This window comes from Periophthalmus magnuspinnatus, unplaced genomic scaffold (assembly GCF_009829125.3).
Source record: "Periophthalmus magnuspinnatus isolate fPerMag1 unplaced genomic scaffold, fPerMag1.2.pri scaffold_142_arrow_ctg1, whole genome shotgun sequence".
Taxonomy (NCBI): domain Eukaryota; kingdom Metazoa; phylum Chordata; class Actinopteri; order Gobiiformes; family Gobiidae; genus Periophthalmus; species Periophthalmus magnuspinnatus.
In genome coordinates, this window is record NW_022986708.1 from 1,633 (window position 1) to 24,832 (window position 23,200).

Here is a 23,200-nt window from a genome sequence, read left to right on the forward strand (position 1 = left end):
AAAACATATTTACATTGCCTAGAATGAATGTGGTGTGTGCACGAGTGTAGGTGGTAGTCGGAGGGGCTCATGGTGCAGATTGGCAACCTCTCTTTCGTCAGTCTACCCCAGGGCAGCTGTGGCTACAGTGGTAGCTTTCTACTACCAAGTGTGAATAATAAACTGTAAAACACTTTGGGTGTCTTGTAAGGTCCTATATAAATCCAATGGTTAATTTATTAATTCTCTCTCCCAGCTACAACTTGTTAAGTGTCAAAAAAACATCTGCTGACAATGCAAAAATATTAACCATCTTACAACTTTTATTGCACAGGTAATTCTTAGTGAGACACAAGAACAGCAAGAAATGAGAAAGTTCCCTGGACCTTTAACAAGGTAACCCTAATTTGACTAATATATGTTATAGTTAAAATAGTTGTTTATTTCATTGTATTTTATCGATATTGCATATTCAAGGGAAGATTTGCACAAAGTAGATGCAATCGAGTTTGCCCACCAGATGGCAGGAGCGTGCTTGAGAGATGACAAGCTGCATGACAAGAACTCTGCTGCCCTCCTGTGGAATTTACTCATACTTCTCTGCAGGCAAAACGGGGCAAGTATTAAACTTTTCCTGGATCACTGTGGTATGATTGTGGTATCAAAATTGGTATGCAGTTTCAAGCCTAGTGTCAAAATCAAATGTGAAATATTTTTGTTTATTTGTTTTTGACTTGGTTGTATAGTTTTGTTAGTCTGCAAGTAATGGGAGTCCCTGCCTAGACTGCTGCCCCTATATATATATATATATATATATATATATATAGGGGCAGCAGTCTAGGCAGGGACTCCCATTACTTGCAGACTAACAAACTATACAACCAAGTCAAAACAAATAAACAAAAATATTTCACATTTGATTTTGACACTAGGCTTGAAACTGCATACCAATTTTGATACCACAATCATACCACAGTGATCCAGGAAAAGTTTAATACTTGCCCCGTTTTGCCTGCAGAGAAGTATGAGTAAATTCCACAGGAGGGCAGCAGAGTTCTTGTCATGCAGCTTGTCATCTCTCAAGCACGCTCCTGCCATCTGGTGGGCAAACTCGATTGCATCTACTTTGTGCAAATCTTCCCTTGAATATGCAATATCGATAAAATACAATGAAATAAACAACTATTTTAACTATAACATATATTAGTCAAATTAGGGTTACCTTGTTAAAGGTCCAGGGAACTTTCTCATTTCTTGCTGTTCTTGTGTCTCACTAAGAATTACCTGTGCAATAAAAGTTGTAAGATGGTTAATATTTTTGCATTGTCAGCAGATGTTTTTTTGACACTTAACAAGTTGTAGCTGGGAGAGAGAATTAATAAATTAACCATTGGATTTATATAGGACCTTACAAGACACCCAAAGTGTTTTACAGTTTATTATTCACACTTGGTAGTAGAAAGCTACCACTGTAGCCACAGCTGCCCTGGGGTAGACTGACGAAAGAGAGGTTGCCAATCTGCACCATGAGCCCCTCCGACTACCACCTACACTCGTGCACACACCACATTCATTCTAGGCAATGTAAATATGTTTTTATGTTGATTGTATTTGTTCAAGCCTATTATTTTTATTATTTGTATGATAGCATTTGTGATGAAAAGTTAAACAACGCACATGTATGTAGGTGAGCTGGAGAATCTTCACAAATGCAAATGAGAAGTGAGAGTCGTTGAAATTGAAAATGAAATTGAAATTGAAAAAACAAAAAACAACATTTATACATTTGTAAGTACATGTACCTCGATGTTGTGTATTTCTACTTGGCTGACATTCTTCTGAGTGACCCGTAGAAGTTGTCCAGCTGGTCCAAAACTGACCACTGCATGAGGAATGGAATACTTCAGTGGTGCAGACAACTGAGGGTTTAGCTCTACACAAAAAAATCACAAATTCAATACTTACAATAAATAAGAAAAAACATAATTATACATTATGATTCCAGATTTACCAGTATCAGATGGCACATGTACAGGTCCAGACTCACTCTGCTCTGCCCCATTGATGTACAGACTTAGTTCGTAGCTGCTGGAGGACAGACCTGAGGCTTTGGAGCTTTCCAATGTTCCAAAATAATAAAAGTCCCCATTTTCTTTGTTTGTAGTGTCCTCATAGTTGCTTTTGTATTTTTGTGCATTCTCTTTCCTTTGGTCATACCTATAAACAACAATGAAACCAATCAGCATATACTATATTGTTTAAGTCAATTGCTCAGTAGATGCGTGTATATTGCGTCTACGTGTATATTGCTAATTTCATAACATGATTTATTATTATGAATTTCTATGATTACATTTGTCACTATAGGCATTTAGTGGGGTTTAGGTACTGAGGATATGGATCAGAGAGTCCTTTTAGGTTTAAATCAACTGCATTTCAGCATTGAGCCCATGTACATACACCCAGCCTATATATATATATATATATTATATATATATATATATATATATATATATATATATATATATATATTATATATATATATATATATATATATATATATATATATATATATATATATATATATACACCCCCACACACACCCACACACATATATAAGAATGTCTACCTTGAATCTGGGGACACATTTTTATGGAATTTCAAATTAAAAGGTCACATACAGTTCCTTTAACACTGTTCGGTCAAAAAGCAGGGTCCATGGTTATATAAAGATTTTAACTTTTAGCATTTTGTCATGTATAATAGGAATTCAATGCAAATCTAGATGTGTATGGTGTACAGGGTTTAAATGTGCAATATATAATATACAAATGTTATTACTACTACAAAAAATGTATTAACTACTTCATTTTTTAAACTACTATCTCCCATTGCGCATTCACACAACTCAAATCTTCATACCATACCTCTCCTCTGTGTTGGTTGAAATGTTTTTCTGTTTTTCTGCGTGTTCTTGATACTGTTCCCTTTGCCAGGACTCATGTTGTCCCCACTGACCTCCATCTGTGCAAATGTCATAAACACAAAGCTCTTTAAACCCAACTTAATGCAAATAAAATGCAAATATATGTAAAGATTTGGATGTGCACCTGGGTGCTGGTGCTGTCCTCGGTAATAGTCCTGTTCGTAGTAACTGTAATTGTCCCTGTAGTCCCACTGACTGTAGGCTGAATAGTCATAACCATGTCTGAACACACACAAATGACAGTGTACAAAATATTGAAAAAGCTGTATCTTTATCTTAAGAGCTATTACAAAATTAAACAATAATTAAATAACCATGTATTTTAGATTAGATAGTCCAACATAACATCCAAAATTTGTAAATCTGGTCATTTATATTAGAAAGGTGAATTATCTCGTTATATTTATCCTACCACAGCATGATCAGCATATCAACATTAGCAATTCTTGTCTGTCCCCCATCCCAGTTAAATAGTGAAGGCTAGGACATGGTTTTGAATATGATATTATTTGAAAACGCATCATTCTAAATATTAAGAATTAAATAAAAATGTCAGTATATGTCACAATATTATAACAATACAGTAGCAGTAAAGCATGACAACAACAAATGTTTAAAAGTGCTAGCGATAGCGAGATCTGTTTCTAGTAGATTTTATTCAAGTAGATATTTCAAGGCATTTACTGAGAAGTTTGAAGTACATTGGGAAGTATATTATTTCATTCCATTGGAAAAAGAAACTAACATGAGTAGTGGCTGCATACACTATACAAACACTGTTAAATGCCAGCTGTGTCTCCTTGCTTAAGTTAATGTAGAATAGTATAAACATTTCTAGCGCAGTAAGGACAGCGTACTCTGCTGTGAGTGTTTCTGCTAAGGCTGGCCTTATCTGAACTTACTGTCTACTCAGGTCCTCCAACATATTTTATAACTGAGTGGATGCACGTTCGAAATATGGAAATTACTTTTTAAGGCAATTAATATGTGAACTATCAGCTGTATTTTCAGAATGTGTCAGTGCTATGTATAGTTAGAGTGGAAGGTGGAAAGTCACCTTCCTTATTCCATGGAAATAGAAAAAAACATACTTCAGAACAGTCTCTATGATAGATGAGTTTTATGCCATAGTCTAGCAGATTATAGCCAAAGAACAACACTTTCATAGAAACCAGGAAGCCCTCCCCCAGGCGAAAAAAGAGTCAGGTTTGTGGAGATGCAAGCCTGCTAACAGTAATTACACATGTTTTCTTTGTTTTTCAATACAATAAATGCAACCGAGTCTATTATTTGGTGAAAATGTTACATACTATGGTTTTAATATTCTATGCAAAAAATTTCTCAATTAGTCAATATTGTTTTTCTTCTTTTTTATAGGTTTGATTATAACTAGGTTGTAACTTATTTACAGAATATGATTAGTACTATTAATCCAATACAATTTATATTTAGAGTGGCCTATTTTGTGTACATCATTTATTTTAACATTTGTTGTTTAAAATTAGTCGTGGCAAGTTGACAGTTCAAATTTCTTTTTCATGTAGTCATATTCCAGTAAGAACATAGACAGCTAATGTGTATTATGTTCAAAAATGCTATCTTAAAAAAACGGGAAATTGGATAACAAAAAGTATTAAATAAATTGTAATTAATACTGCCCTTATTACAACATGCATACCTTGAATGTGGTTGCTGCTGCTCTCCCCATCCATACCCATAAGGATAGGGCTGAGGTCCGTAGGTGTAAGGATCTCCCCTCACAGGACTGGCCATAGGGGGCATGAAGCGTGACTCAGGGTGGCCCCAGGTCCTGTCCCATTCTCTGGGGTCTGGCAGAGGGTAGCACTGCCCTCTCTCCTGGTTTGGATACTTGTAGTAATCCAGTCTAGGGTCCCTGGTTTTGGGTTGTCCCATTTGTGATCTGGGCCGACCTCTGTGTTCCATCCTTCAATTTCAAACCTGGCAAGCGAAAATAAAAGTTAAACATAAAGAAAATTGAAATCTAATTTGTTTGTTTGGGATACTTACAATGTTCTGTAAACCCAAAGTGCAACTGCAACTGCCACATCATTTCCCAAGCTGATAACAAACAACCCACTGATACCACCAGCAGTAGTCCTAAAGATAACAAGGGGTAAAAGTTCACTGTAATCCCAAATAATAAAGACACTGATTTAATTCAAACGTATGGATAAGCACAAATCAAACCTTACCATCTTCTATCTTTTCCTATGTTTGCCTGTGGTGTCCCAGCCCAGCCCTTGATGAGTCAAAGGGCAGGGTAAACAAAACGAAGCACGCCCTGATTTTGACAGCTCAAATTTAAGAAAGCAGAAAAATCTCTTTAAAATAGTTCTCTCTAAAACATAATTACTGCAAGTAGTTTCCGTTTAAATTCGTTTAAAATACACACGCGTTGAGCATTGGTAAAGTTAACTTACATGGAAAACAAAAAAAGTGCGCCTTGCCACGTTGCCGGTAGAAGAGATGCATCAACTCGAGAGAGGGGAAAAGTTATGAGCTGGTTTGGGATCAGTTTGAGGAGCTGAGGGTAAAAAGCGAAAAGAATGCGGCTCAGTCAGTCATTTTGCAGGAAAAGGGAGAAATTGTACTTAATCAAACAGGCCAACGGAGGGCGCTGTTTATCTGAGTAAGTAAGAGAGTAATAATGGTCAAACACATAGGTAACATTTTGATACCACAATATAATAATAATAATAATAATAATAATAATAATAATAATAATAATAATAATAATAACAACAATAATAATAATAATAATAATAATAATAATAATAATAATAATAATAATAATAATAATAATAATAATAATAATAATAACAATAACAACAACAAGAAGAACAACAAGAAGAACAACAAGAAGAACAACAAGAAGAATCATGTATAGCCAATATAGTTAACTATTAGACTATAGATTGGAATCAGTTCAAATTTAGCTATACACAGTAATGATACTGGTCCAAATGAACATCTTTTTTTTTTTTCTACTAGTTTAAAGGTACACTATACAACTTTTCTTGCAGAAGGTACACCACCTGCTTGTCTTTATGAAATATTAGGTTATTGTTTTATCTAGAATGTTCCACAATATGGCGTTAAACTTAAAAACAAAACTAAAACTAAACATTTTTGACAACCCTTCTCTTTACATTGCTATGATAATATCATTATCATAGCAATGCAAAGAAACAAAGAAATTAAACAAAATTATTGAACCTATAGGCTACACAGCTTGGCCTAGAACTATTTTGGAAACACTATTTATAGTAAAGTTGTTGCTGAAGTGCTCTTAAAAATATGTGTTGACCGAAAATATGGTACACAGTGGCATGGTCCTGCAGCCCAATTGTCTTCTCTGTGCCAAACACTTGTTTAGTGTCTCCTATGCCTCACTCCACTCATGAGGGTCAAGAGGGCCAGGCCTATAATAGGGCACTTACTGTAGTACCTCAGATCAAGAAGCTTGCCACTGCCACCTGCAGAGGGAGGCAGAGTTGAGATAAAAAGTCAACAGCAACCAAAAAATAGAATAGCACAATATGCACCTTTTTAGAGTCATACTGAATCCAGTTTAATCCAGCTCTTTGATGCTTAGACTGCTGCTTTTTGTAATCATTTGTGTATAGCTAGGGCAGTAGGTCCAAAGCTACAGTGGAACATTAACATCTACATGGAGGCAAGTGGGTGGTGGATCTTCCATCTGAAAAAGTTATATAGCCTTATGCAGTCGTGGAAGAAGTACTCAATTCTGTTACTTAAGAAAAAGTATAGATACCGGAGCAAAAAAAAACAAAAACAAAAACAAAAAAACTCAAGTAGGGGAAAAGAATCACGTGAAAAAACTCTACTTCTGTAAAAGTAGTACCCATTTAAAAATGTACCCATTTAAAAATGCACTTAAAGAGTAAGAAGTAAATAAGTAAAAAAGTTTTGTTTGTTTGTTTGTTTGTTTGTTTTTTAGTGTGCTGAATTTGGTTCAGCAGAAACAGTTGAATCAATAGCTTTATATTGTTTGCTCAAATTATAATTGTGTTTAAAAAATAAAAAGACTCAGGCTATTCAGCATATCTCAAACAATAATAAAAAATGCTTTTACCTGTTAGTCCAGTTCAAAAATGTAATGTAATAGAAAGATACCAGCCCTCAAATGTAGTGAAGTAAACTAAAAGTAAAAAGTATCCACTGTAAAATGTACTTTTAAAAGTACAGATACGTAAAATGTATACCTAAGTACAGTACTTCACTGCTTTTTCTTTGTTACTTTCTAACACTGGGCTAATGCATATTTAAAAGAACAAACATGGTAGTCTTAGCTCCATCGAAAATAGACTAAAAATTTCTCGCTGATGGGCATCTATCTTGCATTATAATACATCAATGAGATGCAGTCTCATGTGACAAAGCCTGCACTGTGACCTAACTGGCTGTGTTTCGTCTTGCTCATCTCACAGCTGAGGTCACCCGAGTTTGCACACGGGCTGCAACCGAAACCACATGGGGTCGCAGTGTCCACAGGGCTCGTGTAGAGAGACCAGTGTTTTTACTGTAGTATTACCTTGGGGCCAATGGTAGCGGCGTATGTAAATGTGTCTGGCACCGGGGCGGCTCCTTTCAGTCCTGGGCTGGCTGTAGTGTTTGCTAATACAAGCAGTGCACGAAGCGGCACGGTCACACAGAAGCTGACAGCGCGCAGAGTAGTACGCACCTTCACATCTCCGCTCTGGATTTTGTTGGATCTAACGCCTTACGGATGTGCAATATGACGTTTGAAGAAAACAGTGGGGAAAACTCATCGGACAGGTTGGTGAACATTTTGCATCAATATCTACACGCGCAATTTCGACTATTTTTGGGGAGGTTTTACGCATTTAATTTTTTAAATTTTTTGCTGCAAATTTCCAACAGTGCATGCTTTTTAATAATACGGAATTACTCTACGATTATGTTTTTTTAATGTTAGTTTTATTGCACGTTGTTGCCCGGTTCGTCATTTGGAGGGACAAGTTCGGACAAGTGCAGAGTTCAGCCAACGTCTGTGCGCCGCTAGCATGCTAACCGGCTTTTAGCTAACTAATCCAAATTGTGCTAGCTTGTTTTTTTTTTTTTGTTAGCGAATCTGATAAAACTTAACAAAATGCGTGCTTCTTAGATTATCTTCTCTTCAAAAAGCATTCCACACCACACATAGCCTATATTTTCTTTATATCTTGCAACTTTATTTAATATTATGCCTATATTGTCAAAAATAAATAGTGGATATGCTAATGTAGGCTAATTGTTAAGTGAAATCTTGTGAAATGGATATAGATTGACTGTGACACTGTGTTTTATAGGATGGAATCGGTGGCCACAGCGCTGGAAGAGGTCCTGAGCTCTGCATTGCCTCAGGGTTGCATCACTGTGGGAGTTTATGAGGCAGCCAAGTCACTTAATGCGTAAGTTTTAATAGTCCAATCAACATTACCTGTGCGCAAATAGGAGCCCATTAGATGCGTTGAATATCATGACTTTATTACATGCAGTTCCAATCAAGGTAACTAACTTTTCAAACTCGAATTGAAGATGTATTATTTCAGTTGAGAAGGTTACATATTTGGTTATTATATGTAGTTTTATATATATTTGGAGATTTTGTTTCTCATTTATGCAACCTGAAACTATCAGCCCTTACATTAGCCATGCCATTGCTAATTCCAAACCAATATGTTATGCAATGTTTGACCTAAGGTGCCTAAGAGCCATGCAACGACCAAAAGGAAATTACTACTACCCTTATTATTAACTTTTAACTTCAAACTGTAATATGCAGTGGTAGATAGATATATAAAATGACCAATAAAATGTATTATATTCACCTTGTTAGCTAATTTTCCTCTATTCTTATTCCAACAGTGACCCAGACAACGTGGTCCTCTGCCTGTTAGCCACAGATGAGGAGGAGGATGTTGCTCTCCAGATTCACTTTACCTTGATCCAGGCGTTTTGCTGTGAAAATTACATCAACATCCTGCGAGTGAGCAACATGCGGCGTCTCGCTGAGATTCTGGGTGGAGGGGTGAAGCCTGCAGCCGACTTGGACCTACACTGCATTCTAGTTACAGTAAGTGTCATTAGTCACAAGTGCTTACAACACTGCTTAGGGCTTCCTATTGCTCACTTCTCACGAGGCTGTGAAAGGCAGCTATTGTTTGGCCAGGTATCTGTGGAAGCTTTGTTGCTGGCAAGGGCTGAAAAGAGTTGTTTCTAGCATTTGCTATGGAGTTTGTATGTTAAATAAAGCTGGGAGAAGATGCTCCTGTCTTGCCTCTTTGCAAATGTAACTGTTTGTATGAGGTTGGTTTAAGTGCTGGGTTTGTAAGAACCTAAAGACGAACCAGTGATCTATGCAATATTGAATATTTGCGATAAGATAGATAATATTTGGAACTATGCTGGCATAGTAATTCATAAGTCAAAATCAAAACTTTGTGATAGTATGTAACTTTCTGAAGGTAGAAAGTCTGATTCATGAAAAAAATGTTAAAATCATACTTTGGAACATTCTCCACAAAGATGGATACATTTTATGTCATACTGTAGAAGATTATAGCCAAAGGACAACATTTCCATGGAAATAAGCAGAAGGAGCCCCCCCTTCATTTTTTGTGGAAATGCAAGCCCACTCACACTAAGGATGTTTTTCAATGCAAAAAAACCATCCATAATGAAAAACATGCTTTATTTTAGTCGCAAGGTTACATATTTATTGTTACAATACATTTTCATTATACACATCATTAACTAATCATCATCTCTTTGTTATTTTTGCAGAACCCTCAATCTTCTTTCTGCAAAGACCCAGCACTGAGCAAAGTCAACAGATTCTGCAGAGACAGCCGCTGCTTGGACCAATGGGTACCAGTTATCAACCTCCCCGACCGATGAAAACTGTTGGATTTTAAACTACTGTGTGTGCAAAAAAATGGGATATTAACTGCACAAGTGTTAATGTCTTGTCTTGGGACTCCTTCGGGCCCCTCCATGGATCATACAGGGGAAGCAGGCGCTGAAAGGAGAAGAGAGAACAAAATCAAACCAAAGTGCACCAGGAAGCAAGCTGCAAATTTAGTGGGTCAGAGCTGAGGCAAGCATGACTCAGCTAAAGCACCTTCCAGGATTTCCAAAGGGTGACTACGCGATTTGCCGAGAAAGAAACCGGAAATTCAATCATGTCTGCAGATAAGGACATGTGGTTGGCAGCACTGGAGCAAGAGAGGGAGGAGGGGAGAGGAGAGGAGAGAAGGAAAGACCAATTCATTCAGAACTTAACACGATCCTCACACAACAAATCCAAGTCTGCGTATTTATTTATATTATTTAAGTCAATTTGCTGATCTTAAGAAGGGAATGTTTTCTAGTTATTCTAAAGGCAATGCAATATTTGGCCGTCTTGTTTTTTTATGTTTCAAGATGAATTTGATATTTATTGTGCAAAGTTCATGGATTTATACCTTTTTGTTAAGTTGGATGAAATAAAAACCTGTTCTGAGCTTACGTTCTCTGTTGCCAATGTTTTTCAAATGTACCCAGTAGTAGTAACATAGTGTGCCTGCTTAGTACTAGAAGTTAATGCGTTTTGGAAATCAGCCCTGGAAGAGGACTGGGAGATCTAGGATGTTCAAATGCCAAAAACATTACTAAAAATCACCTGATTTTTTCACTATACCCCTAACAGTTTAAGTCAAATGTTGTTAAAGTATCAATATTGCTCATTACATTTAAATATTTGGAGAAAAATATGCCAATCATACAAAGTAACATGTTTAGTCTGTGTGTATTTCCCAAGTATGTTTGTAAAGGACAGGGAAGGAAGGGCATCTGAGGTAAAAAATGATCAAATGTCACAATAGGAGGAAGACGATGTATCGGGTCATACTTTGCCTGTAAACAAAATATACTGTGTCAAGGTACTTTGTAGACCAGTTGTTCTCAGATTGTGGTTATGGGATGTAACGATCCATTAATCCATGTTTTAGTCCTTTTTTAGGCTTACATTAGTCATTGATTACATAATTTATATTCTTGGAACTGGTTTGGAACACATTTTGATTAATACAAGCTTTAGTCCTCATTAATGAGATTCAGCTACCGGATATGTGACATTTTGAGGACTTTTCTCCATTCAAAAGATATATTTTGTTATACAACGGTACATATTGATCATTTTAAAAGCCAAAGATCCAATTGTAATTAATAATTTTGTCCCTGATGTCTACTTATTTCATTCTGACTTTACTTGAAAATACTTTGTGAGTAAAATATATTCAAATAGTTTTTTTTGCCACCTTAGGCGATATTTGTTAATGCGCTAATGCGCCCCAGTTTCAGTATTAAACCAGTTTTTCTCTTCCTCTTAAAGTCAGTGAAAAAACATATAAAAACAGTTTGATAGAACCGGATATCTATGTGTAATCTGTGCTGTCAAAAAACGATATTCAAAGTGCATACTGTTAGCTTAATACTAGCCTAGTTTTCCATTACTGTTACTGTCTCCCACCATCCATAGACATGCATTTTGATGAATTGGTCTAAATGTACACCTCCTTTTGTGAATGATAGTAGAGTGAGATTAGTTAAGTCAACCTGTCTGGGAACTGTCGTAAAACTTGACCTTTGACTCAGCAAAGGTCTCCAGTTTCACTCAGAGGAGGAGAATTCCCTTTGTTCACCACTTTCTCCATGGCTGCTGTGTCCATGCAATCCAAGCTAAATTTAAAGCTGACTGCATCAAAATCGCCGGGATGGGAACATGCAATGCATGCAAGGTTTTTTTTAATACTCTATAAGACTTGGGAGACTCAAGATCTGTATTTGAGGAAAAGTGCTGTGACTGCAAAACACATACACCCCTACATTCGAATTTACTCTACTGCAGATAGTACTGGTAGCAGTTTACATGTAGGGCAGGTTCTGGCTATAGATCATTTTTGTTCACTCAAAACTACTACTCATGTGAAAGAGACAAATCTATCTTTAGATTGACCAACCTACTCATGTGTTTCAGAATGAAAAATTATGAGCATTGCCATAGCTGTTAACAATTCAAAACAAAATATATCTTTCAAACAGGAAAAATGTCTCCAAATGTATGAAACAGTTCAAACCCATGAGTACTTCCAGTTTGTCCATCAAAATTCTGCTGCTATGTTTTCTACATTTGTGAGTAGCCTTTAACAATACTGCAGTTCAATTACTTCACTTTTACTGATACTTGTTGGAGGGTCTGCGAACTTGTTTCCATGGAGAGGTTTCTGCTTTTGCTGGAATGACCACAGTATGGCATTTAACATGTCTGTCTTCATGGAGACAAAGAGGTAATGCCACCAGGCCAAGTTACATGTCAAATCTGTGGAGAAGAAATTCAAGGTATTTTAAGCAATACAAACACTATAACTGAACAAATCCAAAATAGGTAAGTTGAATGCCATTCTGTGGAACATTCAAGGAGAGCAATATCATACTATGATCTTTTTGGCAAGTAAAGAACACAAGATCCATCAAAAAAGTTCTGTAAAGTAAAATGTTTCTATTATATTATAACCTTTTCTGCACTTTAAAGTAAAAGTATCTATTCACCCATGAACTCTTGTGTGAAGAGAGAACCCTAGAACTCATTCAGGTCCTTTTTTGATGAGTGGGGAGGGACAAAGAGCCACACACAGAGAGTCACGGGACAAGGCCAGCATGAGTCAGGTCCTATTCATGTCTCAGTGCTAGAGCCGTATAGTACTTTAGCTTGGCTGCTAAAAATAACCCAGTGAAAAGAGGCCCTGAATGCTCACTTAGGACAATAGTGGGACTTGTAATTAACAGCTTCCCTGCGCAGAAAAGGGGCAGTGTACAGGCAGGAGGATGAGGTGGCACTGGTGGCTATGGCAGGAGAAGTGGGTCAAAAAGCATTAAGGCTGCAAAGGAATGTTGGGTGTGATGGAAAAAGCACTGGTTTGGTGGGACTGACAATATTAAAAGGTGCACTGTGTAAAATCTAAAGGGAAAGACAAGGGAATACTGCACTGGAGAGTGAAATGTAAGTGCGCTAGAGGAAAATTTAGATAAACCATTTTGTCATTTTACATTTAAAAGCGCTGTACCAAATTTTTACTGTCTTAAAAACATGACAAAAAGAACTTGGTTTGTAGTTGTCCACAGTTATTCCTCACTTACCTTGTGCATTTCAAGCATCCTAATTATTCACTGCAACAAGTTTATAAGTGCTTTTCACAGCCCTCAGAAACCAGTGCAGTAGTTTAGCTAACAACTAGCATTATAACATACACCACTCAAATCAAATCATTATCTAAACTGATTTCAAATGTTGATGTGACCTTTGACCCTTTAATAGACTTAGTTTCAACACAAAAGCATGTACCTCCAGGGTTAACGTTGGTGCTCACAGGTTCTGGAAGGGAGGGGTGTGAGAGTTGAGTCTGAACAATTCACTCTATATTGTCAATGATAGTTTTCCAATGTGCAAAATGTTTAGCACGCAAATTTTACATACATTTTTCATCTCTGATTGCAAAATTTAATTCTATCCTCACTCCAAGATTTAAAAAAAGTAATTTAATAGCTGTGGAACGTTCCAAGCAAAGCAATATCATCTCCATGGAGACAAGCAGGCGACAACCCCCCACTAGAAAAATTACACCTTTAACTATACTGTCATTTTTTGTCATCTACACAAAATTACCAAGTCAACCTTTGATTTTTCAGTTTAGAAACATAATACCATGATTTATATGGTTCCTTTTCCCCAGAGCCTTATATCTGTAGCAAGTATGCAAAAACGTGAAAGCTGATACATCTTTCGAAAGTCTTACAATAACTCCTCAAACCAGAGATCAAAATATTGCCTGTAGCCATTTCACCCCATTTAGAGACCTTACACCTTTCTCACAGTAAGGAGGCTAAATAGGTAAGATACTGCACAGATAGAAACTGGATTAACCCAAAGCTTCTTCGCCGGACTTTCTGGAAACTCAATCGGTCTCTGCAAAGCCAAGAGGATCTATCAATGTAGGCCAACAAACACGACCTGACCCAAATATGTATGAAACATCACACCTATGTACAAATCAAGAAATAATGTCTGAGAAGAACAGTGGGCATTGCGTAAAGTCACAAATTGAAAAGAGAGATATAAATGCAAGAATGATGTTAAAGATGCACTGTGTAACTTTTCTGGTGCTGGTGTCCCTGAAAATGTTATTGCTATGCTTGGAATGTGAGTATGGTTTTAACTTATCTATTTTGTTCTATTACAAGTGTTTCTATTCTATTCTTGTGAGTTGGATCACCTATGCATGGATCTGACCCGTAACCTGGTCTGTTGGAGATGAATAAGTGCAATGCCATACTGTGGGATATTCCAGGCAAAGCAACACATTTCGGCTTTGTAGTTTTCCTACTGCATTTATATAAACAGGAGATAATATAAAAATGTTCATATAATTAAGAAATGACACTTATTTATAGACAAGGAAAAATAATAGTACATTACTTTTATTTTACATGTTGCAGTATCAAAAGCGCAAAAGTACATTGTAAATCAATTCTTAATGTACCTTTTCTAAAAAAAACTAACTACAGCAGCTGTGTGTGAATTTGTGAACAAATACTACTGCAGCATTACATGGTTTATAGTTTAGTTATGAGCAAATGTAAAAAAACATCTTTGCATAAGTATATTACAAAAATAACTATTAACTTTTCTGGTGGAGGGTCCGCTGCCCACTTTGTCCTAAAATGTTGGTACGGTATTAAATTTAGCATATTGAACTACACATGTTTTTAACGCTAAAAAAATAATGAAAAACATGCATTGATCCTAGAGTGGGGTTTCCGCTCCACAGATCTAACCTGTAACTTGCTCATCTCCATGGAAATACAGTTTAATGCCAAAAAACAACATCTCTATGGAGACAAGCAGGTGGTGGACCCTCCATCAAAAATTATACATGGTGCAGCTTTAAACATTTTCCAAATTGACCTCAGTTGGAGTCAGTGGTCGCAACTATTTTAAACAATAACTTCACCACAAACATGTACAATAGCACAAACTAATTAGCACATTTTTATTGCTTTGCTTTTTATATTCAAATCAATCTTAATGCACTTCAATATAGCAGCATCCCATAACATGAAAACTCTATAATTAGTATGGTGACCATTTAACAGCTGACTTTACATTAGCTTCATCTGTGTCAATAATGTGATGGATTGAGTGTTACAAAAGACATCCTTTCTCTGTTGGAGAATTTAACGGGATTTCACACTTCTTTCACATGGCTGAAAGATTTTGTAAAGCGTGACCTAGCATTTTAGCATGATTTTGATAATTTAGTATTTTGTGAGACAGGTAAATATGATAAAATTGGAAATTGCTTATACAGTTTGGGACTAAAAGAAACATTATTATAAGGGCCTGTACTTGATTTTCCATGTTTTCCAGCAAAATTTCCTTGCCCCAGTACAGATATATTGTATAAGCAACTCTTGAGGTAAAGCTAAGTCTGCTGGGTACTGTCTGCATCCAATTATAAAGTGTTTTATTGTTTGATAATCATGAAGTGCACAATTAGCATGCTAGTCGCTGTTAACTTTAATGTGACAACAAAACCCCAGCCTCTGAAAGCTGTGAAAAGTAAAAGTTATTAGGATGCTCTGAGTGCATAAGGTAACTTTGGCTCACTGCAAACTGTTCACAGTGAAATTAACTAGTTTTTCTGTCCATATCTGTGTTCTGTCCATGTTTTTAAGACAATACAAATTAGGTACTGTGCCTTTAAGCTACTAAGTGCTAAGCTAAGTGCTTTGCAACATGATTTATCTTCTTATTGACAAAGGCACAAAACTGGCCTGACCTTTTGAACGGTACATTGTGTTGTTTAGCAGGAACATCTCGTACCATTTTTCATGGCATAAAGAGATTAAGTGTAAATGCTGATACAGATTAAAAACTAGTTTGGTTACTTTGATTGGACTTAGTTAAAGTCTTAAAAAAGTAAATCTTAAATGGTTTGCAGTGGTCCAAAGTTATTCCTCACTTACCTTACGCAGTCTGAACATCCCAATTATTCACTACGATGAATTTACACATGCTTTTCACAACTTTTAAAGACCAATGCCGAGTTTTGCTGTCACAGTAAAGCTAAAAAAGTAGCATGCTAACTGGGCACTTCCTGATTATCAGACAATAAAACATTTTCTAATTAGATGCAGACAACACGCAGTGGACATATTTTTTGTCCTCAATACATGTTTATACAATATATCTGAACTGGAGCAAGATGAATTTTACTTAAATACATGGGAAACAATTGTACAACAATTGAATCAGTTGTAGGGCCTTTAAATTGGTATCCCTTTGGAATTAAGCCATAACAATAGACCAGACAAGGTTTCTTATACAGGATATTGCTATTTGTGTATCAGCAACGTTTCCTCTTACTAGCACATTTGAGGCGAGAGGAGATGAACCTTGACGAACTGAGAATCGCATGCTGGGATAATAAGCCCAAAACACTCTCCCCTATTCAAGTTGTACCCCTCCTTTTCACTAGCCCCTTAAGATCACTTTAGATAACAATTAAGTGAGACAAATGTGCTTGCTAGCTCTTTTAAGGCAACCTCAAATAATTTCTGTTTGATCCACCGCTTTGGTCCTCTTATCTGCAATCCTGCTCGAAGGCGGGGAAGTCATCTGCTTATCAACTGTAGCGAAAAAATAGGTCTGAACTGTCGGGGTACTGCTGGTATAGGTTGGCCTATAGAAGGATGCAGGGTTTCTTGTCTTTGAAGGGATTTTCTGAAGCAGGTATGCCCACAAGCAGAGGGTCATATTTGGCGTGTTCACTGCAGTAGCGCATGAGGTCAGAGGAGGCCTTGGATACCTGCGTAGAGAGTGGCAGACAAATTCAAATGCATGGATTTGGGTTTTCTCTAAACAGATCTATAGTGCTATTACTCTGCTCTGATTGCGTCAATAATAGGGAGTTAAAGAGTGAAACAGAGAGAGAGAGAGAGATACACGCACACACACAGCTGTCAGGCTGAAGAAGGAGTCCTATTGAGCCTTGTTGGCTTGTGGGACTCCTGAGGCAGCTGACGAGTACCGGCGGGCCAAGCGTGCCATGGCCCATGCTGTCGCGGTGGCAAAAACTCGGGGTTGGGAGGAGTTCGGGGAGGCCATGGAAGAGGACTATCGGACGACCTCAAAGAGGTGCAGTGCTTCACCAACACTGTTTACAGTGCGGGTGGAAAGCTGCTGACCTCGACTGGGGATGTTGTCAGATAGTGGAAGGAATACTTTGAGGATCTCCTCAATCCCACCGTCACGTCTTCCGAGGAGGAAGCAGAGACTGGGAATCCAGAGGCGGACTCGTCCATCACCCTGGCTGAAGTCACCGATGTGGCCACCGGGAGGAGGCCCCGGGGAAGAACCAGGACACGCTGGAGGGACTATGTCTCTCGGGTGGCCTGGGAACACCTTGGGGTCCCACCGGAGGAGCTGGAGAACGCGTCTGTGGTGAGGGAATTCTGGGAGTCCCTGCTTAGACTGCTGCCCCCACAACCCGGCCCCGGATAAGCGGAAGAAAATGAATGGATAGTATTCATATACATTTTGGGCACATGTTCAGCATTAGAACAACTTTTACAGTCAGGGATAGGAAGCAGGATGGACAGCCCAGTCAAGCTGCTCTCATCTAAAGGCATCATAAAGCAATGCACACGGCTCTTTCAGTGTATGGTCAATAACATTTGTATAATTATGCCGTCAGTGTGCAGCAGCACCGCTTTTACAACACACTTTATGTTAAAGTATAGTCTATAGACAATAGCCTTAGATTTGTAATTAGATTTTCATGATACTCAAAGCACTTCATTGCACTATTTCCCCTCAATACTCAGTGATGTTAAGCTAATTCTAGAAATACACAGACAAATAAATTTGTGTGCAATGTACAATGGAATATTGCACAATTATTACATTTTTTAGTTTACTGAGGTGGTATGGCCATGTGGTGTGATAAGACAGGAAAGGATATTAGAAGGCCCAGTTTGCATTAATCAAAAAATGAACAGAGATCCATGCCTATTATAATCATTTAAGAACCTTTATCCTGTCGATCCTGGCCTCTATCCGAAGCTGCTGCACCATGCGTCGAGCCTGGGCGAAGCTGCTCCCACTTTTGGATGACATTCTTCACACGAAATCTGACCTACAAAAAAGAGAATATAAAAAATAATTAAGTGACTCATTTATCATTAAATACAGTCTAGCCCATGGAATCAAAGTTCTATTGCAAAATGTTCCAAGGATGTCCAGTCATTATCTGAAATTATAAGTCATTTGATGCAAGTGGTTGCCTTTTATAGCTTCATATAATGGAAGTATTAGCTAAATGAATTATCATATTATCTCTAAAAAATAATGTGTTTGCTCTACATTATATTGTGTGCTATCCCTGGTTGGTAGCACTGAGTGTCCTGAACACAAGTGCACGCAACTGCCATCCCCTTTAATGAGCGTGCAGTGGTAAGTAGGACACATGCAGAAGGAAGGCATGTGAGGTTACACCTGGAGACAGTGTTATGGCCTGATTACAAGCACAAAATTAGAGACAAAACACAAGCAATGCAAATGAAATTGGTGGAAGAAAAATAGTCTACTTTTAACAATTATGTCAATATCAGCTAGACATAGAGACAGTATACCACAAACTAGGGCAGACATGGGCAAACTACGGCCCGAGGGCCACGCAGGGCCACGCAGGGCCCTTTGGGCTTAATCTGGGCTGCCAAACATGACCAAATTGTATTAAAATAGGTAAGGGTAAACCTTGTTCTATTTACCTTTTCAACAAGTTGTTAATCTTTTGGCACTTGATAAAACTGAATGTGAGTTTTTCTGCTGTTTATTTAACAGAAATTTTATAAATTAATTATTAATTTAACTGATACATTTGGAAAACAATTTGTACAATGAGCCTTTGCTACATGTTACAGGCCAAATCTCTAATGTAATATATACATATACAGTATATATATTCTTGCCTGGCCCCTCTGTCAACTTTTAGAACCCATTCTGGCTCATCTGTCAAAAAGCTTGCCCACCCCTGAACTAGGGTAATTTTCACACTGCCACTAGTTGAGTCAATGTAAAAGAGCCTTCTCTCTTAGAGCAGTGTACTTGGGCCAGTGAGAACCCAACAGTCGCCTTCTGGACCGCAGTAAATGGCCGTTCCGAGAGTGTTTCAATCAGAGGTCTCGGAGCAGCTCCACCCCTGCCGACCGGCCTACGCAGTCCGCTGTAAGCTTGGAATTGGTCAAAAAATGCTCAAATCACATATATTTGTATGAATGAACACTGCAGAGCTGCTGTGTGACAGAAATTTTGATAAATTTAATATCAGTGAGTGTCCTCCTGCTTCTGTCTGCGCAGGTGAATCTGGGTCTGTCTATGCAGGTCAGCCTAGGCCTGTCTGTCTTTCAAAAAGCTTTTTGCTCTTCCACCACAAGTGCATACAGCTGTAGTTCTATTTAGCCACAGATGAAAGAAAAAATCAGTGGGAATGCAAACGTGAACACGCGTATTCATAGGGCTCAGAGTGCCTGACGTGCATTGTCATAGAAGTTTAATGATCAGCTTATGGCCTCTTACGTGGTTCATGGTGTGTACGTGGTTTGAATGATGCGAGGTGTCTTTGAACAAGACCGACCTGTTCTGTTTACCATAAAGTAAACAGAATTAACTCTAGTGTCCACTGGGGTTGGTCCACTAACATGTCTGAAAAAGACATAAGCCACTCCACAGAACAATGCCCAGAAATGTTTATGACTATATTCACTTCAACCAGTTGCACTGAGGAGTAAAGCTGACCAAATTAGGATCTAAAACAATAGCTGCTAGTTGCAGTTGAGTGTTTTCATTTGTCATTATATAAGTAACAGTTGACAGTGCAGATCCATGTGAAGTTCAAATGAGGAGTACTTCTTGGATTACCACCTAAAGACATCATAAGCTGGGACTGTTTTGAGTTCTAGGTTAATGCCTGTTTACTCAAAGAATGTAATTTCACTATCAAGGACCACACTAGAACAATAGTATACAAAAATAGTATACAGTATGGATAGATGTGACTGGGTAGAGACTATAGGGATGAACTGGTTGAGGGTTTAACTTTTTGGCAAGAGGGCCGAGGCAGTTTTCCAACAGTCACATGACCATGGAATTTAAATTTTGAGGAAAAAAAGGGGTCGAAAGAAAACATGAATGCAGGTATGTTTCTGATGAGGAAATAACATAATAGCATAGTTAAAAAAGCTCGCTAGTTGTTGTGGTAATGGTCAATTTACATTCTTAGAGTTTTTAAGATTGATTTCAATGCCATCACCGCTTCTTCCTCAGCAGCACTATTACTGTAACAAGTAGTGAGTTTGCATTTCATGGTGTTCTGTTCTGTAAGCCTGCCTCCTCTTCTGCAGAAGTGAAGTCCACTCCCTTTTACTGTCAATGTTTCAACACATAGTACAAGACAAACGCTGCTCTGCTGGAAGACTGTTAAACAATATTGAGTACACAGAGAACTTTATTATTGCACTGCAATCTACTATCGAAACTGCAACCACGATTTGAATACTTATTTATAGATAGTGAAATGTTGTATGCTGAGAACTAAATATTTTTATAAGTTCATTTTAAAGAAGTTTTTCTATAGTCAAAATAATAACATCATATGGATATAAGCAGGTGGCATAAGCTCCACCAGAAAAGCTACATAGTGAAACTTAATAATTAAACCTGCTACCTCTAGTTCTGAAATGTACTGGATTTATCTTTCAGTCTTCTCTCAAATTTTAATGCTCTTGCAAGTTTAAAGGTGCCTCATGCAACTCTGGTGGGGACGTTGCTCTCTGCGTGTATCACTCAGATATTATTGTTTTCCCAGGAATGTTTCACAGTATTGTGTTTCTATTGCTCACAGACACCTTGAAATGCACACATTGTTACTGTGAGCTGGCTCACCTCTCCATAGATCTGACTTGTAAATTGGCCCAATGGTTTCCCCTGCTTGTGCCTATGAACATAAACAAGTTTAATGCCATACAATGGAACATTCCAAGTACGGCAATGTCATCTGCATGGTAGCAAGCAGGTGACGAACCCTCTGCCAGAAAAGTTTTGTAGTGTATCTTTAAAATGTGCACTGTAAACTGAATCTTGAGCCACACAAACAATAACACTATGGTATATAATGCATCAGTTCCCTTTTCTTCACTAGAAATATTTGTGTTGAAAACAGAAGAGAAAGTGCATGCATTGGACTTCTTTCTCCCTGCTCTGTTAAACTGTTTGGGAAGTCTTTCTATGACGTAACATGCTTGTACCCTGGAAGTGGGAATTGTGCAACAGGCCGTTAGGTTGGGCCATACGTTTGGCCATTTATGCACTTCAGAGTTCAGATGAAGCCAACTGACACTTCTGGGAAAATATTTAACTGCTCCAGGCCTTCTCAGTTTCATACAGAGAAGTACATGAGAAGAATAGGAAATCAGACCTTTGGGAATGATAGCGTGGCATTTAAGTTTTGGAACATAACACAAAACACAGATTAGGAACTACATTTCCAGATCTTGAGCCAAAATCTTTAATGTGCATGTTCTGGGTTGAAATTGTATTTAGGGTTATGTGAGATTTATGGATTTGATTTTACTGTTTAAAAATGGTTACATGACATTTTTGAATTCTACTTGTATGACTCGGAGTCAGTATAGTGTGTAGGGATAGGTGGTCGGTGAAAACTGAAATTTGTGAAGAGTTTGGATGCAGGATTACTTAAACATGAATCGACAGGAATAAAACTTTGAGAAAACCATTATACGCTTATACTGATTTTATGCAATATGCCCCTTTTAACTATATAACCTATGAACTAAGGTTGCTATGGGGAACAGTGGCTCTATGGTTAGAGCACTCATTCACCAATCTGAAAGTCAGACCATGTTCTGCTGTTGTGTCCTTCAGTGAGACACTTACTCCACCTTCCCTATTATGAATATATTGTAGCCTCACTTTCATCGGTCTGCCCCAGGGCAACTGTGGCTACAATAATAGCTTATCACTGAGTGTGGAATGAGTGACAGGCTTTATAAAGCATTACTCAATCTATATAACAACGTTCTCAATTGTGTTAATATCACATAAAATACATCTTATTTCTACAAACAGTGGTTTAAACAAATGTATAGCCAGTATATATAATTGGTAACCCACATGTACCGTGATTTGCTGCCACTTTCTGCAGCAGGAACCACAGAGGAGAGGGGAGGGGGGATCAAACATGGCCGCCAGGAGACAGCCTCACAGGACTGAACCCTCTGATCCACCGCCCACTCTCTTCCTTCCTCTTCCTCCACAGGAAGCTCCACGGACTGTTGCTCCTAAATGATTTAATATGGGCAGACCGCAGCAAAAATAGAGCACTGGAGCACCACCTTCTGCAGATCTTTTGTTCATCGCACAGCGATGAAGTGATGACCCTGCAAGACCGTTGTACTGCACACTTCTATTTTTACATTCATTTTCAACATCCTGTCTAGGTTATTCTGGAAAAGACGCTCCTTTAAGCTATAGTACATATTCAAGTTAGAGTTAAGCAAGGAGCTACACCACTCAAAAAGTAATAGTTTAAAAGCCCTAATTATAGCATTGTCAGCAGATTCAATTATTGCTATTAAACAATGGTAAAAGAAGTACTGGGACTCAATTTTGTTACTTAAATAAAAGTACAGATACTGGAGCAAAAAAAAAAAAAAAATCTTAAAAATAACAGTATTAAAGTACCTACTGGTATTTAAAAATCTACTTAAAGAGTAAAAAGTAAAGGTATTTTGTACAGATTTTGAGATATAATACAGCCTCAGATGTAATGATTCTGATAAAGCATAGCACTGAAACAACTGAATCAATCGTTTTATTCTAGCTGTTTTTATTTGTTTATTTGTTGTTATATTATTGCTTTCTCAAATGCAGCATTAAAAATAAATCCTCAGCCTTTTCTGCAGGCCTCAAACAATAACTAAAAAAAAAATACTTTTCAGTCCAGTTAAAAAAATGTAGTGTAATAGAAAGTACAGGTACCTGCTCTTAGATGTAGTGAAGTAAAAGTAAAA

At 37.6% G+C, this 23,200-nt stretch overlaps 3 protein-coding genes across 3 annotated transcripts; 1 reads left to right on the forward strand and 2 right to left on the reverse strand.

The window, feature by feature from the left end:
• Positions 1–565: 565 nt before the first annotated feature.
• Positions 566–5,375, reverse strand: LOC117393461 (protein transport protein Sec16B-like). The gene is made up of 10 exons (XM_055232464.1): positions 5,179–5,375; positions 4,994–5,083; positions 4,644–4,924; positions 3,090–3,187; positions 2,907–3,003; positions 1,991–2,196; positions 1,782–1,912; positions 1,202–1,263; positions 978–1,120; positions 566–579 (listed from the first exon to the last, which is right to left on the reverse strand). Exons 3-10 carry the CDS (start codon positions 4,907–4,909, stop codon positions 566–568), a joined length of 1,017 nt encoding a protein of 338 aa, XP_055088439.1. The 5' UTR covers positions 4,910–4,924; positions 4,994–5,083; positions 5,179–5,375.
• Positions 5,376–7,580: 2,205 nt separating this feature from the next.
• On the forward strand, positions 7,581–10,244 carry LOC117393463 (growth arrest and DNA damage-inducible protein GADD45 alpha-like). Its single transcript, XM_033991577.2, has 4 exons — positions 7,581–7,786; positions 8,320–8,421; positions 8,879–9,086; positions 9,797–10,244. Exons 1-4 carry the CDS (start codon positions 7,737–7,739, stop codon positions 9,908–9,910), a joined length of 474 nt encoding a protein of 157 aa, XP_033847468.1. The 5' UTR covers positions 7,581–7,736; the 3' UTR covers positions 9,911–10,244.
• A 6,071-nt stretch (positions 10,245–16,315) lies between these two features.
• Positions 16,316–18,231, reverse strand: LOC117393462 (guanine nucleotide-binding protein G(I)/G(S)/G(O) subunit gamma-7-like). The gene is made up of 2 exons (XM_033991576.2): positions 18,141–18,231; positions 16,316–16,917 (listed from the first exon to the last, which is right to left on the reverse strand). The coding sequence occupies exons 1-2, from the start codon at positions 18,225–18,227 to the stop codon at positions 16,792–16,794; spliced, it is 213 nt and encodes a 70-aa protein (XP_033847467.1). The 5' UTR covers positions 18,228–18,231; the 3' UTR covers positions 16,316–16,791.
• Between the last annotated feature and the right edge of the window lie 4,969 nt (positions 18,232–23,200).